Raw genomic sequence first — 25,538 nt, 5'->3', positions numbered from 1 at the left:
AACACAGACACTCCAACCTCTCACTACCATTAACACAGACACTCCAACCTCTCACTACCATTAACACGGACACTCCAACCTCTCACTACCATTAACACAGACACTCCAACCTCTCACTACAGTTAACACAGACACACCAACCTCTCACTACCATTAACACGGACACTCCAACCTCTCACTACAGTTAACACAGACACTCCAACCTCTCACTACCATTAACACAGACACACCAACCTCTCACTACAGTTAACACAGACACACCAACCTCTCACTACCATTAACACAGACACACCAACCTCTCACTACAGTTAACACAGACACACCAACCTCTCACTACAGTTAACACAGACACACCAACCTCTCACTACATTTAACACAGACACTCCAACCTCTCACTACCATTAACACAGACACTCCAACCTCTCACTACAGTTAACACAGACACACCAACCTCTCACTACCATTAACACGGACACTCCAACCTCTCACTACAGTTAACACAGACACTCCAACCTCTCACTACCATTAACACAGACACACCAACCTCTCACTACAGTTAACACAGACACACCAACCTCTCACTACCATTAACACAGACACACCAACCTCTCACTACAGTTAACACAGACACACCAACCTCTCACTACAGTTAACACAGACACACCAACCTCTCACTACAGTTAACACAGACACTCCAACGTCTCACTACCATTAACACAGACACTCCAACCTCTTACTACCATTAACACAGACACACCAACCTCTCACTACAGTTAACACAGACACACCAACCTCTCACTACATTTAACACAGACACTCCAACCTCTCACTACCATTAACACGGACACTCCAACCTCTCACTACCATTAACACAGACACTCCAACCTCTCACTACCATTAACACGGACACTCCAACCTCTCACTACCATTAACACAGACACTCCAACCTCTCACTACCATTAACACAGACACACCAACCTCTCACTACAATTAACACAGACACTCCAACCTCTCACTACCATTAACACAGACACACCAACCTCTCACTACAATTAACACAGACACTCCAGCCTCTCACTACCATTAACACGGACACTCCAACCTCTCACTACCATTAACACAGACACTCCAACCTCTCACTACAATTAACACAGACACTCCAACCTCTCACTACCATTAACACAGACACACCAACCTCTCACTACAATTAACACAGACACTCCAGCCTCTCACTACCATTAACACGGACACTCCAACCTCTCACTACCATTAACACAGACACTCCAACCTCTCACTACCATTAACACAGACACTCCAACCTCTCACTACCATTAACACAGACACTCCAACCTCTCACTACAATTAACACAGACACTCCAACCTCTCACTACCATTAACACAGACACTCCAACCTCTCACTACCATTAACACAGACACTCCAACCTCTCACTACCATTAACACAGACACTCCAACCTCTCACTACCATTAACACAGACACTCCAACCTCTCACTACCATTAACACAGACACTCCAACCTCTCACTACAATTAACACAGACACTCCAACCTCTCACTACCATTAACACAGACACTCCAACCTCTCACTACAGTTAACACAGACACACCAACCTCTCACTACAGTTAACACAGACACACCAACCTCTCACTACCATTAACACAGACACACCAACCTCTCACTACAGTTAACACAGACACTCCAACCTCTCACTACAGTTAACACAGACACTCCAGCCTCTCACTACCATTAACACAGACACACCAACCTCTCACTACAGTTAACACAGACACTCCAACCTCTCACTACCATTAACACAGACACACCAACCTCTCACTACAGTTAACACAGACACACCAACCTCTCACTACCATTAACACAGACACACCAACCTCTCACTACAGTTAACACAGACACTCCAACCTCTCACTACAGTTAACACAGACACTCCAGCCTCTCACTACCATTAACACAGACACACCAACCTCTCACTACAGTTAACACAGACACTCCAACCTCTCACTACAGTTAACACAGACACTCCAGCCTCTCACTACCATTAACACGGACACTCCAACCTCTCACTACCATTAACACAGACACTCCAACCTCTCACTACAGTTAACACGGACACTCCAACCTCTCACTACCATTAACACAGACACTCCAGCCTCTCACTACCATTAACACAGACACTCCAACCTCTCACTACAGTTAACACAGACACTCCAACCTCTCACTACCATTAACACAGACACTCCAGCCTCTCACTACCATTAACACAGACACTCCAACCTCTCACTACCATTAACACAGACACTCCAACCTCTCACTACAGTTAACACAGACACTCCAACCTCACACTGCGGTTAACATACACATCCCAACCTCACACTCCCAGTCACTTTGACCTCACACTGCCATTAACAGACAAAAGACATTCACTGGACTTTCAAAGAAAGGCATTTTAATTTGTAATTGAAAACTGTTGCACTGACATTCTTGTATGTTTTGGTGAATGATACAGGATGATTGGTTTCTACAATTGATTTTCTTCTGGTGGCTTTCCTTGGCCTTGCTCGTGGTTAATGAGGAAATGGTATGTTTTTTAGCTGTGTTTGTTGTGACAGGCCAAAATGGTGGGCAGACCAGGATGACTTGCAGCACCAATGATGGAAGGATTGAATTGCAGGCTATACAATGTTACCTTCTAGGAATCCTGGCTAATATTTATCCCTCAACCAACATCACTAAAATAGATGATGAGGTCATTATCACATTGTGGGATCTTGCTGTGCGCAAATTGGCTGCTGCATTTCTTACATTATAACAATGACTACACTTGAAAAATACTTCATTGGCTGTAAAGCACTTTGGGACGTCCTGAGGTTGTGAAAGGTGCTATATAAATGCAAGTTCTTTCTTCATTTCTTTTAGACGCAGACATTACCATTACACTTTTGACATTACCTCTGGGTGTTACCAATGTCACAAAAGTGTGACAAACAGGAAGTCTCAAGAATTTGTATTTTTATATATGACGTGGACGTTCAGTTTCAAGTGACTAAAAAGGATTTGAAGATTCATGCATCTAGAAATGACATAATAACAGTGTGGAGTTGTGATGTATATACTAGAATTTACAGTACTTAATCCTATATGTGCACACAGCTTGTGCCATGCTGGAATGTTAAAACAGCAGGATTATTCCCTTCCTCTGATGACAGTTCCAGATATTTGAGATGAGATGGGCCAAGGTCTCAGCTGTAATGTAGCACAAGCAACTGAACAGCGAACCAGGCCATTGACTTCTTAATTGAAAGGTTAATGGGGAAGACAGCTGCTGCTAGCAATCCTGGTGTTAACATTTCCTCTGATTGCTTAGTTGTGTCTCATTCCAATATTTTTCACTGACGTAACAAGACGCAGTCTAGTGAGACAATTCAAATCCGTCAGGCTGTCATTGTTAATCCAGGTCTACTCTAGTTTACGGTACTGGTTGCTGCTGTGATTATTTACAACGAACTCTACTTACATGGTGACATTCTATATTCCGTACTGTATAGTTCATTTATGTTGGTCACATATTATGGGAAAAGAGTACATAACAGATGAGGGGAAGAGGGGTGAAAATATGTGCAGACTCCTTCCTCAAACAGTGCTTCTGTGTGCCTACAAAGGGAGAGGCATTGTTAGATCCAGTTATGAGTAATGAAAGAGATCAGGTAGATGAATTAAATGTGAGTGAGCACCTCAGGAGTAGTGATCACAATATGATAAGCATTAACGACCAAATAGGGGAAAAGTTACTACAAAAAAAACAAGGGCAACAGATTGGAATAAAGCAGATTTTAGAAAGATAAGGAGTTTAGAAGACTGAGAGGTGATCTCATTGAAACATATAAGATTATGAGGGGGCTTGACAGAGTAGATGCTGAGAGGTTGTTTCTCCTGGCTGGAGAGTCTAGAACTAGGGGGCATAGTCTCAGGATAAGTGGTTGGCCATTTAAGACTGAGATGAGGAGGAATTTCTTCACTCGAGGGCAATTAGGGATGGGCAATAAATGCCGGCCTTGCCAGCGACGCCCACATCCCGTGAACGAATAAAAAAAAAACTGAGGTTTGTGAATCTTTGGAATTCTCTACTCCAGGGGGCAGTGGGTGCTGAGTCATTGAGTATATTCAAGGCTGAGATGGATAGATTTTTGGACTCTAGGGGAGTCAAGGGATATGAGGATCAGGCAGGAAAGTGGAGTTGAGGTCGAAGATGAGCCATGATCCGATTGAATGGCGGAGCAGGCTCGAAAGGCCGTATGGCCTTACTCCAGCTCCTATTTCTTATGTCGAACGAGCTGAGGTGAGGTGGAAAGAGATATTGGTCCACAGGATCAACTATGGGATTTTTTTAAGAAGGAGATTGCAAAGCTGCAGAACAAATATACATCATTTTTAAAAAAAAAAGACTACTTCAAGTTGTAGAATCATAAAGAGGTTAGAAACAAACTGAAATTGAAGTAAAGGGCTTATGGGGCCTATAGATAAGAGAAAATACAAGAAAATAAGGGAAAAGATAAATGTTGCACAACGAGTTTGCAAATTGAAGTGATGAGGTAGTGAGGTGAATGGATTAGGGGCTCTCTGCTACATTCCACAGACATATAAATCAAGTTGTATAGCACGCAATCTTAACAATGATTCAGTTACTTTATGAGAGTGGATTCCTATTAAATATAGATACACTGGGACTCTCATATATCCCTCAAGTGCATAAATTTCATCCCTCTCATATTTATTTACTCATAGCATCCGGAAGCTCTATGAAGATTCACCAGACTCATACCAGGGCTAAAAGGGTTAAATTGTGAGGCCAGGTTGCATGGACAAGGTTTGTATTCCCTCAAGTATAGAAGATTAAGGGGCGATCTAATTGAGGTGTTTAAGATGATTAAAGGAATTGATAGAGTAGATAGAGAGAAACTATTTCCTCTGGTGGGGGAGCCGAGAACAAGGGGGGCATAACCTTAAAATTAGAGCTGGGTCGTTCAGAGGTGATGTCGGGAAGCACTTCTTCACACAAAGGGTAGTGGAAATCTGGAACTCTCTTCCCCCAAAAAAGCTGTTAATACTAGGTCAATTGAAAATTTCAAAATTGAGATTGATCGATTTTTGTTAGGCAAGGGTATTAAGGGTTATGGAACCAAGGTGGGTAGATCGAGTTAAGATACAGATCAGCCATGATCTAATTGAATGGTAGAACAGGCTCGAGGGGCTGATTGGCCTACTCCCGTTCCTATGTCCCTAGAAGGGGTCTACCAGGTCAGTCCTTTCTCCTCTTGCTCCCCCCACCCACCGGAAGGCTAGGTTAAGGTTCCAGGCATCCAACTGTACCCTCACCTAAGGAGCCATTCCTTATGTGTGACCTTTGACCATGAGTGTCTGCAGTCCATTCTACAGTGAGAGAGATCATGAACAAGCCTAACACTGTCCTCACTCGACATCCACACAACTGCATTCCCAGCAGGGGTTCGGGAGTGGGAACCAGGGCTGATTTTCCCATGCACTGACTGGGGACACATACGAAGATACGAAAAGAGGGACAGGAAAAGACCATCCAATCCATCAAGCTTGCCCCATCCAGACATGGTGCAGCCTGTTCACATTTACCATCCCCTGCACACCCCTCCCCAAGCATGCAATCACCGAAGAGAGGCAAAGAAAAGAGAAAGAAACTAAGGACAATTCAGGAAAAACTCTGGGAATTTCCTCTCTGACTCCCTAAGGCAGTCTTGTAAAGTTTCAAGTTAACACATAAATCCTTCTAATCCCAGCTAACCTACCATTTACCCTCTGTAACTTGAAGTGACCTCCTCCCTCAAGAATTTGTCCAGCTTGCTGTTGAAGAGGAGCAGTGAATCCTTACTCACCACGTGCTTTGGGAATCTGTTCCAGAGGACAATGACTCTCTGTGAGAAGAAATACTTCCCAACATCTAATCCAACTCTTTGCCTAAGGATTTTATATGCCTCCTCCTGATCTGTATGACTCAGCGACTAACTGGATAAACTCATTGAGCCATCAGGGGAGTGATCAGGCTGTTGAGTCTCTTGTTTCTACAAACACTCCTCTTGATAACAGGGTTTTGGTTGCTGTGAAGATTGGTTTGTTTTAAATATTTAGATTGCATGTCACTCTTGCATGTATGCTACTGTCCTTACTCACCATGACTATTTTGGTAAAAACCTGTTGTAATTTGTACCGGGTATGGTCGTGTAGTGCTTATGTTACTGGACGAGTAATCCAGAGGCCTAGACTAATAATCCACTGGAAGGTGAGTTCAAATCCCACTTTGAGAATTTGAATTTGGTATAAAGTAAATCTGGAAATAAAAAGCCAGTACTGTATCAATAAAAGTTGCCATGGAGCTGTTGGATTGTCGTAAAAAAAAAACAACTGGTTCATGAATGTCCTTTAGGGATGGAAACCTGCTGTCGATCTGGCCTATATGTGACTCCAGTCCCACACCAATGTGGTTGGCTCTTAACTTCCCTCTGAAGTAGTCCATCAAGCTAATTAGTTGTATAAAACCACTGCCAACGGTTCAACAAGTAAGCCCACTACTACCTTCTCACAGCAACTAGGGTGGGCAATAAAGCCTTGCCAGCGACGCCCACACCCCAAGAATGAATAATGGAACAAATTTGTTCTTTCATGTTTAGGGAATAGCCAGCTGCTTGGTGCTGCTGAGGTGGGCAAGAGGTTTAAAGTGTAAGAGTAGAAATTCCACTTGCTGAAGTTCACATTCAGAAGTTTAATATACTTGTATCACAGAGTAAATTTTCCATTTGCACGCTGCTGGAGTCAAGTATCAGGAATTTGCACACCCAGTACATGGTTCTACACCTATTAAAAGCAATGGATGGATATGGGCTGAACGCGTGTGATTTTCCAATAGGCGCTCCTGGCGGGTGAGGCCCCACAATAGGGAGGTGAAAGCGGTAATTTTATCACGCATTCCCTTTTGTTTTACAATAAAAGAACGCACTTGTGCAGTAGTGTAAGATGGGTGATAGTGAATGGGCGGCCTGTTTTACATCATTGAAGTCAGTGGAAGTAAAAATGGGGATAGATGTAAAACAGGCTGCCCATTCACTATCACCCTTTTCACACTATTGCACAAAGGCAAAATTACCCCCTTATCTCTGAAGTATCGGGCAGGCAAACAGGTTAACGTGCTCATTAAAATAGCAGATGCAGGAATGTCACCTTAACACGCTAGCGCAAAGCAAGTATATTTCTATAATTGGCAGGAAGCCGGTGTGCTGGCCAACATTTATCCCTCGACCAACATCACAAAAACAGATGGTCTGGCCATTTATCTCGTTGCTATTTGTGGGACCTTGCTGTGCACAAATTGGCCGCTGCGTTTCCCTTCGTTACAACAGTGACTGCACTTCAAAAGTTCCTCGTTGGCTGTGAAGCATTTTGGGATGTCGCGAAAGGTACTCTGCAAATACAAGTTCTCACAGAGAGAGAGTTTCACGGCTCAGACAACACTGTGAATCCAGTGGAAAGTGATTAATATTTGCTGTGCAAACAGACAGCTTCTTCGAGCACCAGTCTGAGTTGGTCCTCTCTCAGCAGAGGTGAGCATTTCAACTTGAGAGCGATGAGCTGCCTGTGGTCGGGAAGTGAAGTGATTTTTAGTGTAAATTAACCGTGAATAATAATCAGCTATGAGATATCTATTTATAATTTAGCAGAACGGCACCACAGTCTCAATGTTTCTCTTCTTTTTTAGGCTGTGTCTTGCTTTTGACAGTACACAGGAAGATATTTAAAGCTACACGGGAACATTTTGGTAAAAGATCAATCAAGAGCTGGGAGCTCTGAATTTTACAGTATTCTGTTATTATGAGCACACAAGAAGGATGTTCAGCACATAGAGGAAGGGCATGTGATATTGGAATAGTCAAGTTCATCAATGTCTCAAATATCAACAGCAACGTCTAAGGCTGTTTCTGATAGAACCAGTTAATTTGTATCCTGATCCATTACCTAGTCAAATCGGTATCATCAAGGGGTTAAGTATTAGTTGAGCTCATTACTGCTAGTGAATCAATCCTAGGTGATCAAATTTGCAGTGATTATATGACATTAATCCTTCAGCGAAGCCATCGTGCATCAAACAGCATAGGAACAAGAGTAGGCCATTCAGCCCCTCAAGCCTGTTCTACCATTCTATTAGATCGTGGTTGATCTGCATCTTAACTCCATCTACCCGCCTTGCACGGAATGTCCTTGCCACCGGTGTCCATTATGACTCCCGATGGCAGCTAACGTAAAGAAGTTGATGTAAAACTGTTCTCACTAACTCCACCACGTGTATTAGAAACAATAATGGACACGCATCAATGGGATGATTTGGTTTCTCTATGTAGTGACATTATAAACAAATACGAGATCTCCTCGGGCTGGCATTGCATTAGAAATAACACTCAGAGGAAATCGTCCCCACAGGAGAGGAGAGGAGAGGAGAGGTGAGGAGAGGTGAGGAGATTAAATTATCCTCACAGGTGGGAAGAGAACAGGTGAGGAGATGAAAACATCCAAATGGGTGAGAGACAGGTGAGGGGAGGACACATGAGAAGAGGAAATTCATTCCCACAGGTGAGGAGAGGGCAGATGAGGAGAGGAAATTCATTCCCACAGGTGAGGAGAGGGCAGATGAGGAGAGGAAATTCATTCCCACAGGTGAGGAGAGGGCGGGTGAGGAGAGGAAATCATTTCCAAAGGTGAGAGGAGAGAATTGGGTTCAGTTGTAATTCAACCCCCTCCCACTAAAAGCTCAAACAACCTGTTGACATTCACAGTCTGGGCTCATCAGTAAAGAACAGCCATTGTGGAATGTACCGTTGTCCAGTTAGAATCTCACACATCCCAGCCATGAGTCACACGCATCAGGAGAGGAAACGAAAAAAACTGAAGAGGATTAAAAAAAAAAGCAATTTCCCATTGTCTGAGTGACAGGAAAGTGATTGTACCCAACGACTATTTTTAGTGTGGCATTTGAAGCGATTTAGACTGAATGGTATTAGCCACTGTGTACACGATCGTCACTCCTAACCCAGAGAGCCACTTTTATGGTGGTGAAAGTAACATTCAACCAGAAGGGCTTGGTAAAATCATTCACAACACTGCAAATCCTGTTTAATTAAATTTTACCACCGAGCCAATTAAATCTTACCTGGAGGATCCCTTTAGGAAGGTATGAATTAAACTACCTGGTCAACTATTACACCAGGATCCTGGATCACCTAATTGATAAATATCGTGAATAACAGGGGCCCCAAGACTGACTCTTGGGGTATTGTCCAATTAGAATTATTATCATGGATCCTTACCCTGTGTTTCCAATTATGTAGCCAATTGATTAGCCAATTTAGCATTGCCTCCTTTATCAGAGGAGCTTTTATTCTATTCTCGTGGTTCACTCAGCTCCACTTTCCTCAGACTTGGATACGATGTATAAACACTTGTAACAGACAGAACGTCAGATCCCAACCCAAAATTCAACAGTAAAATCTGTGGCTCACAACAGATGCTCATGCTGATTTAATTGGACAATTAGTGCTGTTGTAAGCAATTCCCTTTGGTTTGGGATTTGAAGTTCTGCACAATTACTGTTAAATTGCCAGTCACACCTATTCATATCGTACACTTGCGCTCCAGAAGAATCAGCTTCGCACCATGCATTTGCTTCCCTGTCATGGTTTCTGTCATGGTTTGTGCCATTTTCTCCTTATCCTGAGTTTTTTACCCAGAGGGTGGTGGGTGTATGGAATTCGCTGCCCGAATTGGTGGTAGAGGCTGGGACCATCAAGTCTTTTAAAAAGTACCTGGACCTGCACCTAAAGTGCTGTAAGCTGCAGGGCTACGGACCGGGTGCTGGAAGGTGGGATTAGAATGGGCACCTGGTTGTTCTTCGAGCCGGCGGGGACACGATGGGCCGAATGGCCCCCTTCTGTGCTGTATCTTTTCTATGGTTCTAGTTCACCTCCTCCCCACCCCCCCCCCCCCCACTCTGATCTGGATGATTTCAGACCCTTCCTTAGCTGTCAGCCGTGGCTCAGTTGGTAGCACTCTCACCTTGTGAGTCAGAAGGTTGTGGGTTCAAACCCCACTCCAGTGACTTAAGCACAAGATCTAGGCTGACACTCCCAGTACAGTACTGAGGGAGTGCTGCACTGTTGGAGGTGCCATCTTTCAGATGAGACGTTAAACAAAGACCCCGTCTACCCACTTGGGTGGATGTAAAAGATCCCATGGTGCCATATAAATACAAATTCTTTCTTCCTTTTCTTTAAGGAATTCCATTACAATTGTTTGCTGTGATCTGTTAATCCAGCTCCAGCAACACTCCAGATCTGTGAATGCAAAACCAGAGACACGAGCAAGAGCAGGTCTGCCAAGTGCCATAGGTGGGGCATTTGGACAGCAAGTTACGACAGGCCTATTAGTGCAAGCAGCTCATCTGATTTTCATAAAGACATACTTACACTGACACACTGTCACACTTCCACTGACATACGAAATTCATGGGCAGGAACAGACCAGATGGTCCATCAACCCTGTCCCACACACCATGATGGCCGGAGAATCATGACTAAACACTTGCTACATGCGCCCCCCTGCCTCCCCCCGCCCCCCACTGCAGCAGCCATGCAAGCTTCAAGCTCTCTTTCACCAGTCAACCCCTTTTACGTTCTTCCTTAAGTTATCAATGATGACGGACATGTCATTGGGTTATTGCGCTCGAAGTAACATTGTTAGACCCCGGCTGAATTGCAAAGGCACAAGGTCAGCGAGCTATGAGGCAAAGTACAAATGGCTTACAACAGCACTTCATGATGCCCCCGGCCTCAACGCAGTGATATGTCAGATCTAATTGTACACTAAGGAAAAACTACCGTTTTGGATCTAGTCCAGGTCTCTTGTCAGCCTCCTGCTCAGCAACAATTTCACAAGTCGTGCCTGTGCCTCTATTACCCCCCTCCCCCCCCCCCCCCCGATATTTTATGCCATCGTGAGAAACTCCGACTTCACCATCATTGCTGCTTGTTGTCAATCCGCAATTTTCTGCAGTGACTCTGACATTATACTAAACACAGAGGACCGACTGTCTCCATCTGAGTGCTCACGGGCCAAGCAGATGGTTAACTGTGCCCCGTCTCAGGGCACCATCACTTTCTTCATCATCACATGTGTCAGGACCGCTGTAGATATTTAGCCCCGATATTAACCTAACTCGCCCGGCAGGAATGGGGTGGGTTCGGGTCTGACGCCCGATTTACACCCCCGTCCGATTTTACTCTCCCTTGAAGTCAACAGAGAATGAAATCAGTCAGGGTATAAAACGGGTGCCCGAGCCGAACCCATCCCGTACCCGTCGGGCGCCTTAGCTTAAGGTCGGGTCTGTATTTCTGCTGTACCTGACCTGTTTCAAATGATCACTTTCACTTCTGCATTCAAATCTAGAGAAACAGAAGGCTGTGTGTCTCTCTGTAAGAATGCAGTGGCATGATGAATTTCTGCAAACTCATGAAAAAAGCACATCAGGCCACGAGGCTTGAGCCCTGCGGGATTTTGTGGCTTCGAATGAGGCTTAAAAGTGCTTTGCCTGTACAACTGCACTCTCAACATTCATAATAATTCATTTTGTGAAGCCCTCTGAGACATTCAACATGATGAAATACTATATAAACACATGTGTTGTTATTTTTATACTTTACCTCCATTCTCCCCTAATATGTCATGTGGAATACCAGAGGGCCGGAATGCTGATTTGCAATCCTTACTATTTGGCTATTACTTTTTATGCAAATCATCTGAAGCCCCTGGTGAGATAACTGCACTTCCTCTCCGATGTCCATCATTCTACATATAACCCGTTCGAATCCCTCAATTCAAGCTAGTGCCTTGTGATAACTATTGGTTATTTATTGTTCTCTCTGTTTCTCTCCGCTCTGCTCCAAGGTATTCTGTCCTTCCCGCACCATGTAGTACTTCACCCAATGTGCCCTGGCAACGAGTGCTGGCAGGCTGTTCGACAGCCAAAGCGTCCTGCCCTACTGATCTTGCCCCCTCCCGATGTCCGCTCAAGCGGGCAACTAGAAAGCCACCAGGAGCAGGAACCTTTTCCAATTCTTTTTTCTCCCTCATCCAGGAGCACGGAGCTGCTCCTATCATCACCCAGCTAAGATCAGGTAACTCAGCACGGACCCAGAGATTGGATCTGGCACCTTCTGATCTGTACAGCTCAGCAACTGATAATTCAAGCTACTGGAGGTGTTCAAAATCATGAGGGTTTTTTGATAAAGTAAATAAACTGTTTCCACTGGCAGAAGGGTCGGTAACCAGAGGTCACAGATTTAAGGTAATTGGCAAAAGAACCAGAGGTGACATGAGGAGAATTTTATTTTACGCAGCAAATTTTTATGATCTGGACTGTGCTGCCTGAAAGGGCGGTGGAAGCAGATACAATAGTAACTTTCAAAAGGGAATTGGATAAATACTTGAAAGGGAATATTTGCAGGGCTATGGGGAAAGGGCAGGGGAATGTGAGTAATTGAATAGCTCTTTCAAAGAGCCGGCACAGGCTTGATGGGGTGAATGGCCTCCTTCTGTGCTGTAAGATTCCATGATTCTACTCACTGTGTAAACCTTTTTTGAGCTGGAGAGGGAGAATCACTATTGTGTATATAATGGGATTTCTCCCAACTGGGGGAATAAAGGCATTCTCTTGATCCTGCTTGTCTTTCTCTGATATTGTTAATATTGCGAAAGAGACTTTACCTCATCTGTATAACCCAGTTGCTTGTTAATCCTTATACCCTTATGTTGAGTGGTTATTTATATTGCCATTTTATATATGTCACTAGAGGTCTGTTCAGTAAAAAAAAAGTCTGTTCTCTGTTTTCATTTTGTAGCTTCAACGGTTGAAGAGATCTCTGTCCTTCAAGACGATCCTTAGAAGCAAAAGCGTTGAGAATTTCTTTCAGCGGTCGAACAGCGAGGTGAAATTCCCAGCAGAGATACTGCCTCCTCCACCCACTCCACCACCAACTCCACCCACTGCTTTCCTGCCCGAGGGTCCACTCACCAATGAACCACCAGCGAGGAAATCCCACCAAGTCTCTGTACCCCTCAAACCAGTAAGGACGCACAACTTTCAAGAATATGTCTTCAAAAAGCCTACATTTTGTGACATCTGCCATCACATGATTGTAGGTATGTTTCATGTTAGTTGGGACATGCACCACCTCAATGGTGCTCACTAACTGATAGATGGGGTTTTGAGATTCCATGCAACATTCCTGGTCCATCAATGAACCATCATTGCATCTACAATTCATCATTAACATTAACAGTTATGCAGTTGTTACTCGGTAGCTACAGTGCTAGAGAGTTGGACTCACCCCTCCCTAATGATTGGAGACTGGCATTTGACTTCAGATCTAAATTGGCTTTACCATTCAGGCCTTACTTGGAAGACAAGTCTCGCCAGTAGTGATTTGAGGTTGCAGTCTTAAAAAATATACAGATTGGCATGGTGCACTCATCAGCTGAACTGTCGTATGTAACTTTAGCATGCCCTTGGTAAACAGGTGTTTCTTTCCTCTTCAGGTTTCCCATGCCCCTGGACCGTATAGGAGACGTATTCATTGTATTTATATAGAATTACATAGAAATTACAGCACAGAAACAGGCCATTTGTCCCAACTGGTCAATGCCTGGGACATTGGGACCAGTTCTGGGGAAGGTGGGACCTGCACAAGCGGGACAGGTTACACCCGAGCAGGACCGGGACCAATGTCCTCGCGGGGGGTGTTTGCTAGTGCTGTTGGGGAAGGTTTAAACTAGAATGTCAGGGGGATGGGAACCTGAGCAGGGAGACAGAGGAGGGGGAAACAAGGATTGAAACAAAAGACAGAAAGGGAAGAAGCAATAGTGGAAGGCAGAGAAAACAAGGGCGAGAAACAAATAGGGCCATAGTGCAAAATAAAACTAAGAAGACTAGCAATCTTAAAAAGACAAGTCTAAAGGCATTGTGTCTTAATGCGCGGAGCATTCGCAATAAGACAGATGAATTAACGGCGCAAATAGATATTAACGGTTATGATATAGTTGCGATTACGGAGACATGGCTGCAGGGTGACCAAAGATGAGAACTGAACATCCAGGAGTATTCAATATTTAGGAAGGACAGGCAAAAAGGGAAAGGAGGTGGGGTAGCCTTGTTCGTAAAGGAGGAAATCAATGCAATAGTGAGGAAGGATATTGGCTCGGAAAATCATGATGTGGAATCTGTATGGGTGAAGCTAAGAAACACCAAGGGGCAGAAAACATTGGTTATCTATAGGCCCCCAAACAGTAGTGGAGATGTAGGGGAGGGCATTAAACAGGAAATTAGAGACGCATGCAAGAAGGGTACAACTATAATCATGGGTGTCTTTAATCTACATATAGATTGGTCAAACCAAATTAGCACTAATACTGTGGGGGAGGAATTCCTGGAGTGTGTACGTGATGGTTTTCTAGACCAATACGTTGAGGAACCAACTAGAGAACAGGCGATCCTAGACTGGGTATTGTGCAATGAGAAAGGATTAATTAACAATCTTGTTGTGCGGGGTCCCTTAGGGAAGAGCGACCATAACATGATAGAATTCCTCATTAAGATGGAGAGTGAAGTAGTTGAATCCGAAACTAGGGTCCTGAATCTAAATAAAGGAAATTACGAAAGTATGAGGTGCGAGTTGGCTATGATAGATTGGGGAACTTTACTAAAAGGGATGATGGTGGATAGGCAATGGCTAATATTTAAAGAACGTATGCAGGAATTACAACAATTATTCATTCCTGTCTGGCGCAAAAATAAAACAGGAAAGGTGGCTCAACTGTGGCTTATAAAAGAAATTAGGGATAGTATTAGATCCAAAGAGGAGACATATAAAATTGCCAGAAAAAGCGGCAAGCCTGAAGATTGGGAGCAGTTCAGAATTCAGCAAAGGAGGACAAAGAGATTAATTAAGAGGGGAAAAATAAAGTATGAGAGTAAACTAGCAGAGAACATAAAAACTGACTGTAAAAGCTTCTATAAATACATCAAGAGAAAAAGATTAGTGAAGACAAATGTAGGTCCCTTACAGTCAGAAATGGGGGAAATTATAATGGGGAACAAAGAAATGGCAGAACAATTAAACACACACTTTGCTTCTGTCTTCACAAAGGAGGACACAAATAACCTGCCAGAAATGTTAGGGAACCAAGGGTCTAGTGAGAGGGAGGAACTGAAGGAAACCAGTATTAGTAAAAAAAATAGTGCTCGGGAAATTAATGGTGCTAAAGGCTGACAAATCCCCAGGGCCTGATAATCTACATCCCAGAGTACTAAATGAAGTGGCCCTGGAAATAGTGGATGCATTGGTGGTCATCTTCCAAAATTCTATAGACTCTGGTTACAGTTCCTACAGATTAGAGGGTGGCAAATGTAACCCTACTATTTAAAAAAGGAGGAAGAGAAAAAACAGGGAATTACAGACCAGTTAGCCTAACATCAGTAGTGGGGAAAATGCTAGAGTTTATTATAAAAGATGTGATAACAGAACACATGAAGGGCATTAACGGGATTGGACAAAGTCAGCATGGGTTTATGAAAGGGAAATCATGCTTAACAAATCTACTGGAGTTTTTTGAGGATGTAACTAGTAGGATAGGGGAGAACCAGTGAATGTGGTGTATTTGGATTTACAGAAGGCTTTTGATAAGGTCCCACACAAGAGGTTAGTGTGCAAAATTAAAGGACATGGGATTGGGGGGAATATACTGGCATGGATTGAGAATTGGTTGACAGACAGGAAACAGAGAATAGGAATAAACGGGTCTTTTTCCGGGTGGCAGGCAGTGATTAGTGGGGTACTGCAAGGATCAGTGCTTGGGCCCCAGCTATTCACAATATGTATCAATGATTTGGATGAGGGAACTAAATGTAACATTTCCAAGTTTGCAGATGGCACAAAGCTGGGGTGGAATGTGAGCTGTGAGGAGGATGCAAAGAGGCTCCATTGTGATTTAGACAAGTTGGGTGAGTGGGCAAGAACATGGCAGATGCAGTATAACGTGGATAAATGTGAGGTTATCCACCTTGGTTGTAAAAACAGAAAGACAGATTATTATCTGAATGGTGATAGATTGGGAAAAGGGGAGGTGCAACGAGACCTGGGTGTCCTTGTACACCAATCGCTGAAAGCAAGCATTCAGGTGCAGCAAGCAGTTAGGAAGGCGAATGGTATGTTGGCCTTCATTGCAAGAGGATTTGAGTACAGGAGCAAGGATGTCTTACTGCAGTTATACAGGGCGTTGGTGAGACCACATCTGGAATATTGTGTGCAGTTTTGGTCTCCTTATCTGAGGAAGGATGTCCTTGCCATGGAGGGAGTGCAACGAAGGTTTACCAGACTGATTCCTGGGATGGCAGGACTGACATATGAGGAGAGATTGGGTTGACTAGGCCTATATTCACTAGAGTTTAGAAGAATGAGAGGTGATCTCATCGAAACACATAAAATTCTAACAGGACGAGACAGACTAGATGCAGGGAGGTTGTTCCCAATGGCTGGGAGTCCAGAACCAGGGGTCACAGTCTCAGGATACGGGATATGCCATTTAGAACCGAGATGAGGAGAAATTTCTTCACTCAGAGGGTGGTGAACCTGTGGAATTCTCTACCACAGAAGGCAGTGGAGACCAAGTCATTAGATGTATTCAAGAAGGAGATAGATATATTTCTTAATGCTAAAGGGATCAAGGGATATGGGGAAAAAGCGGGAAAGGTACTGAGTTAGACGATCAGCCATGATCATTTTGAATGGCGGAGCAGGCCCGAAGGGCCGAATGGCCTACACTTGCTCCTATTTTCTATGCCTGTGTTTATGTTCCACACGAGCTTCTTCCTACCTTACTTCATCTCAGCCTATCAACATCCTTCTAAGCCTTTCTCCCTCATGCACTTATTTAGCTTCCCTTTAAATGGATCTATGCTATTTGCCTCAACTACTTCATGTTTTAGCAAGTTCCACGTTCTAACCACTCTCTGGGTAAAGACATTTCTCCTGAGTTACCTATTGGATTTATTCGTCACTATCTTATGTTTATGGCCCCTAGTTTTGAACTCCCCACAAGTGGAAACATCTTCTCTACATCTACCCTATCGAACCCCTTCGTAATTTTAAAGTTCTCTATTAGATCACCCCTCAGCCTTCCCTTTTCTAGAGAAAAGAGCCCAGCCTGTTCAGTCTTCCCTGATAGTTACAACCTCTCAGTTCTGGTATCATTCTTGTACATCTTTTTTTGCACCTTCTCCGGTGCCTCTATATCCTGTTTGTAATATGGAGACCAGAAGTGTGCACAGTACTCTTAAGTGTGGTCTAACCGAGGCTCTGTACAAGTATAGCATAAACATTTCTTCCTGCAAGCTTGGTGCCAGACATTCTACAAAAACCCACTTTGGATGCAAAGACATCACTGTGATATTCAATCTTCACAGAAATGCTGGCGTAGCACTTCCAAAATGGTGACGCACAGAGATAAATAATAAAGAACGATCCACTCTCCAACTTGGTGCACATGGAACGTACCCTTAAAAGGTGCATTCAAATCCAAAACGTCCGAACTGGGCCAAAATTCAGATTTTGTCCAAATGAGTACAAATTGCTCCAATTAGGATTGTTCCAGAATCCCAGTTACATGTTGGTGGATATTCAAGGCTATCTCTTTGTTGACCTTCCAAGGAGAAAAAGAAAAAAAAGAAAGACTTGCATTTATATAGCGCCTTTCATGACCTCAAGAAGACCCAAAGCACTTTACGGCCAATTAAGTACTTTTGAAGTGTAGACACTGTTGTAACGTAGGAAACGTGGCAGCCAATTTGTGCACAGCAAGGTCCCACAAACAGCAATGAGATAATGACCAGATAATCTGTTTTAATGATGTTGGTTGAGGGATTAATATTAGCCAGGACTACTGAGGAGAACTCCCCCTGCTCTTCTTCGAAATTGTGCCACGAGATCTATTATGTCCACCTGAGAGGGCAGACAGGGCCTTTAATGTCTGATCCGATAGACGCCACCTCTGATAGTGCAGCACTCCCTCTGTAAACCCTTTCCTTTTTAAGAAGGATCCAGGATAGAGTAGATTATACTGATATTGCAGAATTAGTTTTCCTGATGCAAACATTTTTTTACACTGTAAGCATTTAAGCCATTAGATGCTGATGACAGTTCACATGCTGCAGCAGCTGGAGAAAATGGAACAAAGTCGACAGTGCAAGGACATCTCTCTGATGTTTGTCTTTCTAGCTAAGCAACATTTTCAGATAACCACAGATGTTCTGACTTTCCACAGCTGAAAGGTAGACCTGGTGTGCTTATTCAAGAAGGTGTGTGATGTCAGCTCTAGGCTCCACTCTCACAGCCACCTTTTCATTCAGTGTAGCAGATTAGTTCCGCAATTCCATTTGGCCGTCTACGTCCAATTTCTGAGAGGTTGATTATAGCACTCAGGGTCAAAGTGAAGAAAGAATGACATTCGTCCCCGAGGCCTACGTAGTAACGTTTTGTGAATACGATGTGACACAAGGGTACATTCAGTGAGGCAACACTCCTAGAGCAGAGCCTCGCTTGATTTGAGTACAGATTGGAGAACTGGGCACAGAAATCAGGAGCACCATGAATCAACCACTCTGATTGACGTATCCAATTCTCCAATCCGCATTCCCATTGGGTGAGGCTGAGTGCCAGTTGCATGCTTTCTCTATAGTGTTTACCAAATGTGCTAGAGACATCTAGTGCCACTACACTAACACTGCACCAACCTTTCTTCCCCCAATTTTCTTTCCACCTCTCCAGAAGACATTGGGGATAATTTTGACTTCCAATATGGCGGGCAGTGTACACGCGCACATTCTGCGGCGGATGTGCGCTGCCCACCGTGTTGGTAAAGACTCCAGTCTAAGGCACGTGCTTGAAACAGGCGTTAGCCCTTTGCACATGCAAATTAGGGGCCTAGCATCTGTTTGAGACCCCCTTCCCGAAATTGGGCTGCCTTGAACCTGGGGTCCATAATGAGCAGAGACAAGATTGGAAAGGGAGAAAATGTCTCAGTAAAGCGGGAATCTCACCCACCACTAAAAACACGTGGCGGAACATGGGTTTAATCTGGGCACCCGTGATTTTATCTATAACTCTCAGAATTTTAAAATCATCCATCGCATTACACAAGGGCTGAAAATTACAGCATGAGCATGGCAGGACTTAGTGTGGGGGATACACAATCGCAACGACACTCAAAAAGTGAAGTAAATACAGAAATAAATCTTGGGCCTAAAAGCCACGCCAGTTGCACCTTCCTCTAGGGGTTTGTGATAAATGGAGTCCCAGGCTGCTGCAGGCCCAGCTCTCTGTGATTCGGCCTACTAATCAGCAGAATTGTAGCAGAAATTTTACTTTAAAATCCCAATGACCTGAATAATAGTTCTTTTGATTCCAAAACTCCTTCAAATTAAATGATGTTTCTGCCTAAAATCTATTCGCTGCTAATTGATTGTTAGGGTATTGGATAAATACTTGAAGGGAAAAAATTTGCAGGGCTAGGGGGAAAGAGCGGGACTAACTGGATCGCTCTTACAAAGAGCTGGCACGGGCTCAGTGGGCCGAGTGGCCGCCTCCTATTGCTGTCAGGGTGGAGACTCTAATGGTGGTCTCAAAGCTTTTCTTGAAAGTTGCCTCACTCATTCCGTTTGGTTGCATCTCCCAATCTCTCGTCGTCCCTCAGCACTGCTATCATGTTACATCAGTCAGAAAGCTGAGACTTGACCTTATGCACACGGCAGACGTACAGATACACAAAACAATTATTAAAGAGATTACTACGCTTGGGGAATCTATAGTGGACTCTGTGCTGGACCTACACTCCCTGAAATATTCCAATGAATTTTGTTGTTGCGACGACCTTGCTGTTGTAAAGGAGTATTACCTTCATTAAAAAAAGTCTTTCTTTCTTTTTTTTGTTTGGGCAAAGAAGGATCTCGAGAAGAGCTGTTCACCATTTAAGGCTGCAGCTGATCTGGTTTTGGACCAGACAGTCCAGTATTCAAGTGGGCTGTCTGGAAATTTCTAACATGTTAACTGGATGCCACAAGTCGATGAAATTTCATCAGCAGCAAAGAAAACAACCAGATGTTGATCTCTATCTTAACTCCATCTCCCCGCCTTGGTTCCATAACCCTTAATACCCTTGCCTAACAAAAATCTTATCAATCTCAGTTTTGAAATCTTCAATTGACCCCCAACCTCAGCAGCTTTTTGGGGGAGAGAGTTCCAGATTTCCACTCCCCTTTGTGTGAAGAAGTGCTTCCTCACATCACCCCTGAACCGCCTAGCTCCAATTTTAAGGTTATGCCCCCTTGTTCTGGACCCCCACCTCCCCCCGCTTCACCAGAGGAAATGGTTTCTCTCTATCTACCGTATCAAATCATCTTAAACACCTCAATTAGATCACCCCTTAATCTTCTATACTCAAGGGAATACAAGCCTAGTCTGTGCAACCTGTCCTCATAATTGAATCCTTTTAGCCCCGGTTTCATTCTAATGGCCAAAGAAGTAGGCTTAAAGGAGGATTTTGACACTGAGGAGAGCTGCAGGAAGCAGAAGGATTTGGGAAGAGAATTTGAAAGTGCAGGGATGGTAAGGCTGAAGGATCCATCACTGGTGATGGGAGACGGACGGAGTGGGGAATAAGAGGGATGGAAAGTAAACCAGAGACTGGAGAGTGTGAGCAGAGATGTAGGGCAGCAGGGAGTTGCAGTGGCAGAGGGTGGAGGGAGACGACACAGGGGATCGACATACAGTATTGTTTATTGTGTTGTGTTTTTTCAGGGTATTCCAAACGAGGATGGCGATGCAAAATCTGTAAAATCAACGCTCACCCGCAGTGCGGAGAAGATGCGTCTCAGCAGCAGTGTATCGGAAAACTGGTGAGTGGAGTTCAAGAGTTCAGTAAAATTGCTGCTGAATCATCCAACGAATCTAATGGGCAGTTGCTACAAATTTGGTGTTTTAAAACTTCGGTGCCTCACACAGGAAAAATTTCAACATTTTAAAAAGGTTTGCAGCTCTGTTTTTTCTGTCATACCGATAGGGAATAAAGAAAGACAGAAAGATCACTGTTGTAATGTAGGCAGCCAATTTGTGCACAGCAAGGTCCCTCAAACAGCAATTAAATAAATGTCCAGATCATCTGGGGTTTTTTTTAATGAATGTTGGTTCAGAGCTTTACTCTGTACCTGACCGAGGAGCGCTGGCTGCTAATGCTCGAAAACAAGAGCATGTTTCACCCTCCAGCACTCTCCTTCCTTGCCTTAATGAGCCACATTAACATTTTGTTAAATGAAGGATTGAAGAACAAAACAAAAAACCCCAAATAAAATCAGCTTCTTTTAGAGCATTAGCTACGTGTCGTCAAAATTGGAAAGTATTTGAGTGAAGTGACATGAGATGGTAAATGAATCCTTACTGAGTTTAATGTATCTGTTCAGGAGATATTGCTGTCACTACCTGCAGTAAATATTATTATACAAATCCAACCGCTTTAATCATATTCTGCCATTCTAAGTATGAAATATGAACAATGAACCTTGTAAATCAGGGTATTAATTACATCTGTCACAAACCTGCTGCATGACTAATAGCAGAAACGTGTCACCCAATAGACAGCCAAGTACAAGCCATCAAATTTCCCGTAACAGATCTTTTTGCGTGTTGATAAATACAGTTATGGTACATTAGTACAGATCCAATGAAAAAAAAACAGAAGGGATTACAGACAGCGACTCTGTCTGCGCCAAGACCAATTGTTGCCTGTTGGTATCTCGTTCAATGTATGAGCTTGTAGCATTTCCACACGCTGTCATAATCATTATACTACCCAGGGACATTTATAAATCATGTCACCTCTAATCATAATGTAAGCCCTTTATTATGGGCTTTTTCACTTAAAGCGACAGGAACATCAGATTTGACCTTTGTAGGCCCTATTCATTTTCTCAGCAATTCTGCCTTTGGCAGAAGGGATTTACGTGACTGTGTGAAGGAGCAGCGAAAACTGTTACAAACTGACATGCCCTTTTTAAGGTGGGTCAACCTTGTTTAAGGCAACAACAAAAAAATGTGCCCCAGTGGCAGTGCTTCCAGCCAAGTAGATGGGAAATACAAATGCCATACATCAAGGAATGTGGGCGTTAAAGGACAAGTCAGATCCCAACAATTTGGGTTAGCTCCAGCCAGCTACATGCAAATGTATCCATCAGTTCAGATACATAAATGTGACGATACAAGGCAAGGTGATAAACTTGCTGGTTTTAACGCAGGATCTCTTAGTTGTCCAGCTCTAACAATATGAAGCATGTACTGTCAAGCCAGTTGGCTTTAACGTCCTAAGAAGATGCCAATAATCACTGTCCATCTTAACCACCATGCTCTTCCTTCCTTATTTCATGTCACGATGGAAAGCCGTTGGGATTCTGTCGAAATTTCAGCTCTCCACTTCTCATCCATGAACAATATGGATTTGTCAAGGAAGCTATGCCAATTGGTGAGTAAATTATTGCACCCATCCAAACCATCTTGTTTCACATGATCTTTTGTAGCCTATCATGTGATCTTGTTAAGGAACAGATAAATGCTGGAAGGAGAAGATGGTTGATGTTCTGGAAGGAATATTCTGGAACCTATCTTGTGAGGACTTCATATTCCCCCTCCCCCTTTTCTTTAAGATTGTTTTTTTTTCACCCAACTGGAACTTGCACCAATGTCAACATTGCTACTCGCTTTATTACTGCTAATGTATTTTCTGTTTACTTCCCTCTGTTTTTTCTGACTTTTTACAGGTCTCCCTAAGCAGACTACCCTTTCCTGATAACAGAGGTTCCAATGGACCTGTATGCAGGTCTTTGTCAATCCTAGTCTGTAACTAATCAAGCCCTAGGCTTCATAGAGGGAGATGCAGAGCCAATGGGGCTAAATTTTGACTTTGGCGAAAGTGTAAAACGGGCAACATCTCTCCTGATTTTCGTTTCCCTTCAATGGAAATGAATCGATATCGTCCGTTTCATGTTATCGCCCAAGTCAAAATTACCTCCAATATCTTTTCCCCTCTAATTTCTCCTGCCTGAAGGCATTAACTCTTTGCTGGAGCACAGTTCCATGGTCACCAGTGACCCGCCAATGCTTTGCTTGATTGGCCATCCTCAATGTCTGAGCCAAGATAGTGAGTGTTGTCCGGCCGTCCAGCTTTGGAGGAATGTCAAGACCCAGCCTGATCCCGCCCTCAGTATGTCCGCAAACACATGTTTTCTAACACTGGATATTAATAGTGAATCTCTACCTTTTTTAATAAACGTTTGTGCTCACCGAGGTGAGTGATGTCATTGCTGGGGAGCAGAAGACTTTTGGCACTCATTCTCAGCCTCAAGCGTTCCCAGGCCAGGTACAACATAGTACAGATGTAGAACAAAGCCTCCTTGGGTCAACTCCAATAATGCACACGTTTACGATAGCGGAAGTGTATTTCCAATCGCTGCAGTTGCTGAGCCACATTTCGCTCACATGCTCGTGGTTTGTCTTTATGTTAGTGTCAAATCAGCAGCAAACTGGTATAACAGTCGCACTCATCACTTTGCACGCACAAAGAAGGGGCAAGATTTCCTCTGTTATTTGTCACAAAATTGTGAATTCACGTAACGAACGGAGGAAATCGCCCCCCCCCCGGGGTGAACGAGCAGCTGGAGATCGCCACACCCCCTCCGTCCACTGATCATGTAAACTTCGGTTAAAGTGTGACTTACGCAAACAGATTTTGTGGTGACGAGTAAACGTGGGCAGCTTTTACTGGGAGTCCCCATCCTATGGGAATGGGGTCCAGGCTGCTGCGAAGGGAATGCTTTGAGGACCCAAACAACTGGCAGTTTCTCTATATCTACCCTCCCCAATCCCTTCATCAGTCTCAGCTGGACTCAGCTCAGATTCCAGGGGCGAAAGGTCAGTCTTCAACCCACCCAATCCCTGATATTGCAAGCACTTTTAATAAAACAGCAAATCATGAGTTTAGAATATCTCTAACATTGGGTGGGATGGTAAGTGCTCAGCGGTAACGGGAACTCTCTGTGGCGAGGGATAAGTGTGTTAGTAGGGAGATTATTATATAAAACAGGAAGTTAACAGCTTCACACTATGCTTTCACCTGACTACTTTCCAGTTTCAGAAGTGTGACCTTCACGTGTCACTCTCCAATTTTATATTTGTCGTTCAGTTCCAGCTTCGGTAGCCTGCCGAGCTCCACTGCGAAATACAGAGTCTCGACTGTCAGGTGCTCTGTGTGGGATCAGCTCCAAGCGTTTAACTCCCTAAAACAGGGGGGGCGCTCAATCTGATGGCAAATTTACATTTGGGCCAGTGGGTAATTTTCTATTATCAAGAGCAGTTATCAAAGGAGAAACAGGTGTCTGTAGTCAGTTGAGTTCTAATGTAAAAGTGATGAGATGGAAGCTGGTCTCTCCATAGAGAACAAGGCAGCTGCAGTAAGGATAATCGGGGGGGCGTTAGCACTGCTGGAGTTGAGCTTTGACTGCTCACTAGACTGACAGCTTAGAAAATATAAAAGAACTTCAGATCCCAGATGCAAAGAGGCCTCTACGAGAGTGACATCAAACATAATATCAGAATGTAATAGTTCCAAGTTTGCTGACAACACAAAACTAAGTGGGATCATGAGGAGGATGCAAAGAGGCTTCAAGGCAATTTAAACAAGTTGAGTGAGTGGGCAAATACATGGCAGATGCAGTATAATGTGGATAAATGTGAAGTTATCCACTTCGGAAGGAAAAACAGAAAGGCAGACTATTATTTAAATGGTGATAGATTGGGAAATGTTGATGTACAGAGGGACCTGGGTGTCCTTGTACACCAGTCATTGAAAGCAAATATGCAAGTGCAGCAAGCAGTTAGGAAGACAAATGGTATGTTGGCCTTCATTGCAAGAGGATGTGAGTATAGGAACAAAGATGTCTTACTGCAGTTATACAGGGCCTTGGTGAGACCACATTTGGAGTATTGTGCGCAGTTTTGGACTCCTTACCTAAGAAAGGATATACTTGCCATAGAGGGAGTGCAGCAAAGGTTCACCAGCCTGATTCCTGGGATAGCAGGACTGTCGTATGAGGAGAGATTGGGTCGACTCGGCCTATATTCACTAGATTTTAGAAGAATGAGAGCGGATCTCATTGAAACATATAAAATTCTGACAGGGCTAGACAGACTGGATGCAGGGAGGATGTTTCCCCTGGCTGGGGGGTCTAGAACGAGGGATCACAGTCTCAGGATACGGGGTAGGACATTTGGGACTAAGATGA

At 43.8% G+C, this 25,538-nt stretch overlaps 1 protein-coding gene across 1 annotated transcript in view; it reads left to right on the top strand.

Moving 5' to 3' along the window:
- Nucleotides 1–25,538, top strand: part of LOC137299861 (SH3 and cysteine-rich domain-containing protein 2-like) — a 77,520-nt gene that overhangs the window by 31,409 nt on the left and 20,573 nt on the right. The window contains exons 2-4 of the mRNA XM_067968805.1: nucleotides 13,003–13,303; nucleotides 21,010–21,107; nucleotides 22,642–22,723. Coding sequence (XP_067824906.1) covers nucleotides 13,003–13,303; nucleotides 21,010–21,107; nucleotides 22,642–22,723 — 481 coding nt within the window. The remainder of the gene's footprint in view (nucleotides 1–13,002; nucleotides 13,304–21,009; nucleotides 21,108–22,641; nucleotides 22,724–25,538) is intronic.

This window comes from Heptranchias perlo, chromosome 30 (assembly GCF_035084215.1).
Source record: "Heptranchias perlo isolate sHepPer1 chromosome 30, sHepPer1.hap1, whole genome shotgun sequence".
Taxonomy (NCBI): domain Eukaryota; kingdom Metazoa; phylum Chordata; class Chondrichthyes; order Hexanchiformes; family Hexanchidae; genus Heptranchias; species Heptranchias perlo.
The sequence above is the reverse complement of the archived record's forward strand: the minus strand, read 5'-3'. Positions and strand labels throughout refer to the sequence as shown.